General features: G+C 38.6%; 1 protein-coding gene across 1 annotated transcript in view; it reads right to left on the reverse strand.

Moving 5' to 3' along the window:
- The window catches only part of LOC105621000 (bifunctional heparan sulfate N-deacetylase/N-sulfotransferase), an 85,290-nt gene extending 80,113 nt beyond the window's left edge, over positions 1–5,177 (reverse strand). The window contains exon 1 of the mRNA XM_012202477.1: positions 5,002–5,177. Coding sequence (XP_012057867.1) covers positions 5,002–5,177 — 176 coding nt within the window. The remainder of the gene's footprint in view (positions 1–5,001) is intronic.
- Positions 5,178–7,721: the final 2,544 nt, after the last annotated feature.

Here is a 7,721-nt window from a genome sequence, read left to right on the forward strand (position 1 = left end):
GAGAGAGGGAGAGAGAGAAGATATAAAGTTGCACTTCTCGTATTTCGCACGAATGCGCTTCCGCCTTTTACTTGGCACGTGTATACACGCTCATGTTTAACAGAAGACAATTTTCCGCGACAGTATCGTTGCGCGAACAATTTTCTCCATCCACAGTTGACACCTATGCATTGAGAACATCGCGATGACAGAGTAATCGCGATTTCTTAGATTAATGGCAAAAGAATTATTCAACGGAGATAAATGTACTTTTTGTCAGTGGTATACAACTGACGGAAGTCCGTGAGATATTATTTCAGAGCTCTCTCACGGGGAAGACTTGCGTTACGACGGTTACGACGCGCTGAAAAAAAAATGAGCCAACGACACCGTTAACGATAAATTTCCTGCCGCTGCCTTTGTGTCTCGGCATCCTACTTTAAATAGCGTTTACGCGTCACTGTCCAAAAACAACGATTTATCGCACGATAGCGCGCTCGCGTACAAAAACGGCGATGCATAGCTGCAGACGCTGCGACAGCTGACACTATCGCGACGCGACGAAGCAGAATCCTACGAGTGATCTAAAATTGCCACGTTGTGCGTCCGTGGATTCCGCTAATTTGTTACTGCCATCGCGATAATGCATTTTACTACAAGAGTGACGTCGCTGACAAACACTCTCTTTGAGAACGCCGCTAAAAATATTCGTTATACATGTAAAAACTCGCGATACGTTTTTATATAAAATACCAATAAAGAAATATAATTATAATTTATCGTTGTAGCAATATTTTTATCATTTTATACGTAAAAAGAATAATTAATGATTAATGATAATTTTTTTGTTCGTATGATGTGTACATATCTTAAAAATCTTTTTAATAAACATTTTCATATTTGGTATGAAGATTTTAAATGTAATTTTCCTGAAATTTAATTGAGAAGTTCAAAAAAAAGGCAAAAACTTTGATATGATAGAACAACCTAATTTGCATTGATTTAATATAAATAGATAAGATCTAATTGAACTCAATAAGATGATTAATCCGAGTAGTTTCGTATCGAGCCTCTATAAATAGCACGTAGTCCGTCTTATCATATCTAAATTGGCAATGCAATTATAAATACTAAGATGCAATATCTCGCAATACAGTTTCCAAGATCGTCGTATATTTGCCAATAGGATTGTCCAGTCTGTATTATATAGATGGCGAAGCTGCCAGTATAGATATGATATTACATGTCAATGTCTGTATTAGTGGGTATCAAACTCAATGATTGACGATAGCATACCTGTACACTATGATTGGCTACAGAATTCCATGGTATCGCGTATCTATTAAGATTGATCCATGTAAGATCATGGCATTATCAACTAACTTGATAGCGCGTGCACGAGGATTTATGAACCTATCCCTTGGCTTCTAGATATAATAGCGCATCGTAGTAACGAATCATATATCTCAACTTCCCAGTCTCCCCATACGAAGCATAGTTGTAGGATTATAACGAATATTTTATGATAACAGATATGTCCGTTAGTATTGCAGCAAGTAAATTATGATCTGTTGTCAGGGGAAGAGTTTTGCGGTCGTGTAAACGTGCGGTTTACATTCTTACATACGAAGATCGCCGTTTGCAACTCGGCGGTACCATCGGACCGCATGAAAAATATATTCCGAACTTTTTCCCCTGACGTAAGCGATATTTCGGAGGGGATCAGTTTTCAGAACAATCTCGTTGACTACGTGTCGAAGAAAACTTGTTAAGCTCTCACTCAACGAGAGTGGTCGCGTAGCGCGCGCGCGAGGAGAGAAATTATACTTTAATTACTTTGATTCCCATGCGAGAAAAATGCGAAACTTCGCGTGTACGTAATGGCTAAAACATCGAGCCACAATATAATTTCCGCACCTTTGGAAATATCAAGCGCTTGACGATCACGCGACACGTTTCATTTCAGATATTATATTTCGGAAGTACACTCTGCTTTGTTGTGTGATCATTATTATCGTGTATTTTTCAACAAATACACGGACATTGGACTTGCATGTTGTCTCGCTATACGAACTGAATAGAATTGTAGAACTAGAGCGAGCGTCTCAGATCGTGAGGTTGTTCAGTTCCTCTCTAATTAACTGTGAATTTACTTCTCTGCCTGACGGGCATCGTAGTCAGGCAATCCTACAGGACTGCAGGATATCGAAGAAAACTGGAATTGGGCCAGTTATTACAGAAACATATATATAACCCTTATATATATATATATATATATAAAACCCCTATATATATAACCCTTATAGTATATATATGTACGTTCGTATACATATAGATATACTTGCATTCGTAAATTTAAATAGGATCGTCTCTAAGATGATATCTGCCGAAGGTATCTGCCAATTCGTTGAGCCCACAAACTATTTCGTCTTTGCGCGGGTTGTTCATGCTTTCTACATACGAGTTCTCGGGTAGTCTACAACGATAGAAAAGATTTTCTCTTGCTAAAATTCACGACTATCTTCGTTTGCCTACTGCTCGTTTACCAAGTGAATGATCAAAGGATACTTTGTACGACTTTAAAAGCATTCAAAATTTTTAACGTTGTTTTTCAATATTAAAGAGCTAAGAAAAATTTTATGCCACGGAAAAGAAAAATGATGTAAAAGATATAATTTTCGTTAGTAATGATTAATTTAACATTTCAGGCTCTGTTATGCAGCACGCAACATGTAATTAAAGATATGAAACATCCTGTAGTATAGTCTATGATAATTTCATGCGTCTGTTATTCTTTGATTATCAAAAGTAATTAGTATAATTTTCCTGTATGCGATTTTCTTGATAACTGTACGTATATTTACGTATAATGGACGGTGTGTCGGCTGCGTGACAAAAATATTTTATTACTACGGAACATGGAAATACGCTACTGCGAAGTTAGATTAACGCGCTTTGATATTGCCGATATTTCTGCATCAATAATTGCTTTCTATAGAATTCCTTCTGATATTATGTATTACATTCATTATTTTGCGAAATTATAAAAAAATTACATACGGGATTTTTTTCTACCTATTATTTGTTGCTTCTCATTGATGCTTCTCGTGACTTGATATAAAAGTGGTTTATAATTATTTCGACTATTATCGGACTCATAAGACCGTTGATGTTCCATTATCTGTGTATCATTAATGTTATTTACTTAATTATACCTATATATATTATCTTATGAGATCGTTGCTACGCTTTCTTAATGAATACAATCCATTATTTTAAATAAAGGATTTCAGTTGCTGATATCAATGAAAATTATTGATTTCATAATTAAAACGTGTCTCTGTGATAAAATATTTCCTGTCGCACTGAGAGAAATGATTTTGTTATAGAAACAAATCAAACAAAAGCAAATGTGACATTTGTTAAAAAAAAATTTGTTAAAAATTTGTTAAAAAAAACGATCGATTTACAATTGCAAATTAATTTGTCAATATAATAAATAATCAATAATATCGCTAGCAAATAAGAGGCTCATATATATATATATATATATATATATAAGTCGTAGACGATTGCAGGGTCTTAAATCATAAGAAATTGACCAATTCTAGTCAAGTATTCTCCTTATATTTGATTGGGTTTCGATTTCCTATGACTTAAAACTCCACGATCATTTACGAATTCTATGTAAACGAACCTAAGGTCTGTTCAAAAGATAAGTTAGATTCTATATATTAGGTATAGTAAAAGAAATCCATTATTTTTCCATTCAATTTCATAGCAGACTAGCAGCAATCACAACAACAAAATTTGTTGTCACATTTTTATCGATCGCTGGTTAAAGGTATTGGTGGCTTGTTAAATTAACAAAATCCTTTCTCTCAGTGGCGATTGCCAATCGCGTTCGTTTATAGATTTCACTTTTCCACATTGTCATCACGTAAAAAATAAGACGTCAATGGAAATTGTCTGCGACGTACGAGATACTGTTGGAAGATCCCCTACTAAGCAAGTTGCACGCGACCACGCAATTTTAGAGTTACGAACTGGCTGGTGCGACGGTCAGCCAACTCACGACTCTAATTGATCTGCTTTGACTCGCTTGATTGCATACAAAGTAATTAAAAGTGTCGCCATTCTACTTCACCTATCATCAAACGACTCGTCACTCGCCATTCAATACTAATCGCCCTTTGTAAACTTGCTTCCACACGGTCTTTAATGGTGTGTTTTCCGTTGCATTTGCATGCTATTATTGCCGCACTATCACGAAACTACACGTATTTCAAAGTTTACACAATTCTATTACGTAGCAATGCGCAAAGTTACGTTCTTTATTTTACATTTTTACGATCATTCTTGACTAAGATAACAAAAGTCAACAATCCGAAAAAATTGTACAAGTGTTTTTCTATGAACACGTCGGATTATTGTGCAAAAAGAGTTTTTTGAAGTTTTGCTAGCAACAGATGTTGCATGTCAGAAATCTTGTGCTAATTAGGCATTACTTTGTTTATACCGTGTACTGTAAATATTCTCAAGTAGACAGAAGTTTTTCGGGCTCAGAATTCAAGAGTTCATTTTCAAACCTTTCAAACCATTCAAACCATCTTAAAAATTCCATATTTTAAAAAAATAAAATATTTATATGTTATAATTTGTTTATGTTACATTTAATTTATACACAGTAAAAAACATTTTGTGTCAGAAACGATCATTTAAGTTCTTGTTAAAATTTTGAATTTTTGGAGGTGTTAACTTCACGTTATGGCGTAACATATGTGCGCTAACATCACCACACTTTTGGTAAGGTTTTTTTTAACTCAAACAATGAGTTAAAAATATATTTGGAATCGAGATATTCTTACAGCAATTAATTCTAGAAATATTTTAAGATCAAAATTAATTTTAATGTACTTTATTCTTGTACGCGAGCTAGTGCTAAACTAATAATTGAATTTATTAACTTAAACAATCATGTTCCCATTTTAAGAAGAAAATAGTTGCATTGTTTGGACTTACCTGGATAGCGGCCCACTGCTGACAATGTAGTAAGTGTAGTAGAATATACTGGCGATGGAGACGAGCAACAACGCCAGGACGCAGCGCTTCACCGTCGCTTGTTTGACGACGTAGCGCGGACCGACGGCGCCTAATAGAGGAACGCCAGCTTCGCTTGCGGATATCTTCATCACCATCGTCTCATTCGACGACGTCTCTGCGGATCCGACAATGTCTTGACTGGATTATCGCGAAGTCTTCGTCCTCGAACGAGTCACAGGATGTGTTTGCCTGCGGCATACGAACGGTGCTGCTACGTTAGTCAACGGATTTCCCGTTGAGAGGTCAGGTAGCAGTCCCAAGAATCCTCGATGCCCGGCAAGTGTTTTTTTCGTCTGCACAGCATAGAGCACTTTCGTCGCCATGGACTCGCGTTTACAGTCTTTCTTAGAGCAATTACGTGCAACATTGAATCGCGTCACGTTTCAACGAATATTAATGCATTAATAACACTAATTTCCCTGTTCTGGGCGAATCGTCGTATAAATTAAAATTTTCTTCAACTTCTATACATCTTCCTGGTAAAGACGATGTCAGTAAATTCAAATACTCGAGTTCGACGGAAGCCAGCGGTTGGAATCAAGTTAAAATCCTAACTCGGAGCTACTCGTCGTCTACCTTTCGATCCCGCGATCAATAAAGCACCCTTTGACGAGGTTAACGAACAGCATCAAACCGGGACCTCTCGATGCGTTGGTCGAACGTTTCCTCGCAGCGGAGGTAAATCTACTTAGACGGCGAAGAGAATCCTGATGAAGAAATTTCGAGATGATCGTATTTGAGACAGGCGAAACAGATTCAAAGTTCATTAGTCGCGCTTAATCTCGCTGGCATCGTTCCATTCTAGGAAACAATGGCGGTCCTCCTGTTCGAGACTCTCCAACCGATCGCGAACCTGATCGGTCCCGGATCAAATCCCCTCGTCCGTTTGTCGAGTAACATCGATGATGTCTCAGCATTGAGAATCTGGACACCACTTGTTGCATTTTCGAGAACGCGGTATGATCGCCATTTCGCAAGCAGCACGAGACCGTGCCGTCAATCACAAAAATTTTTTAACCCATCTGGCCGAATTATCATGGACCAACTATCATCAAGATTTCAATATCGAAACGCGCGACACCTCGTCATCTTTGAGTCTGCGAACGCGTATTAGAAAATCGCGACGCGTTCTCTCACAGGACAATCGTAGCGAAACGTACGTCGTTTCATCGTCGACATTTCAGAATCATCTTGTCTCCGGACAATTTCATTGCAAATAAGCGCGACTTCACTGTTCGGCTTTCGTGCCTGGGAACAATTCACCACGCGAGAGATGACCGGGATAAGCTTCACGTCCGTGTCCTCGCGAATTCTTGCGGATCTCCTTGCTCGTTCGTTCGCTCGCTCGTTCGCCGGATAGCTGCCGTCTGTTTCTGGTGTCGTTGCACGGCGAGCGGGTTCACGGCTGAACCATTTGTTACGGCGCACGACCGCCCCTAGACACCATCTTGGACCCCACGATGTGCAAGCAAACCGACTCACTCGTAAATTTCGAACGCTGCTTCGTGTATTCCGCTCGATCCTCTTCTCATTCCCGCTTCTAGTTATCCCCCGCCGCTAGCTCCTTCCTCTATCTGTCAATTAGGAACGATGTACAGTCGCAGTGTTTCTTATGCGAAACAATTTTCGGAGTTTATGTCTTTGCGTTGGCGACTTTTTTTGTGCAACGTCGGAAAATTCCATGATATCGTTCTGTAACAATCATAAAGATAGAAAAATAAATACGTGGCATGATAATATTAGTGCTATATATTATATGTATATTCCATCAATCATTCATTTATGTTTAAAGTAATAGATGAAAATTCTTTTTTTTAATTGAGATTGGAATATATATTTAAGAATTTTTCTCTCTCATCTGCAAGATTTTAAAATTGTGCAAATAAATATTAATAATATCAATTGTACGAGATAATAATGTAGGAAAAGACGATTGTGCGAGTCATCTCGGAATAATTAAACAACAGCAAGCAGATGATTACAATGCCTAACAACTCCAATTAATCGACTATAATACAGTTATAGCAGTGCAGTTTTCTCTGGTGCCACCGACCTCTTTCCGACTAATTTTTTTTCTCGCCCGTTATACAGCAAGAAGTCCATTAATCAGACTCCCCTTCGGGCCTCCTACTCTAAGCAAGCGACTCCGCAGCGATACAAACTTTCGTTTTATCTGTTGTATTCGCGCGAGTCCATTCGATGCCGGATTCTTTGAAACGGGATAGGAGAAACGAAAAATGCAATAAAAGGTTTCAAAGAATAATTGAAAGTGAGACTGTAGGGCAGTAAGAAACGCGGGAAAACGTGGAAATGGATAGAATTGATGTCAAGGAGACTCTCCGGAAGAATATCACCCTCCGCGCAACGTGACCTCCCTCGCCCCCGCGTTCTCTCGGGAGCTGACCTGACATTTTTCCCAGGGAAAATATTGATACCGTCCACAGAATGCGCCAAGCTGATTTCGAGAAATCAAGCAGAGAGCAAGAGAGAGAGAGAGAGAGAGAGAGAGAGAGAGAGAGAGAGAGAGAGAGAGGAGAGAGAGAGNGCGACGACGTACGTAACGTTAAGTAAGTTAGACGTACGCGGACGGACGGGACGGAGACGCCGCGACGACGACTAGTCGGACGACGTAACTTTAA

The sequence above is a fragment of the Atta cephalotes genome (assembly GCF_000143395.1).
Source record: "Atta cephalotes unplaced genomic scaffold scaffold00031, whole genome shotgun sequence".
Classification (NCBI taxonomy): Eukaryota; Metazoa; Arthropoda; class Insecta; order Hymenoptera; family Formicidae; genus Atta; species Atta cephalotes.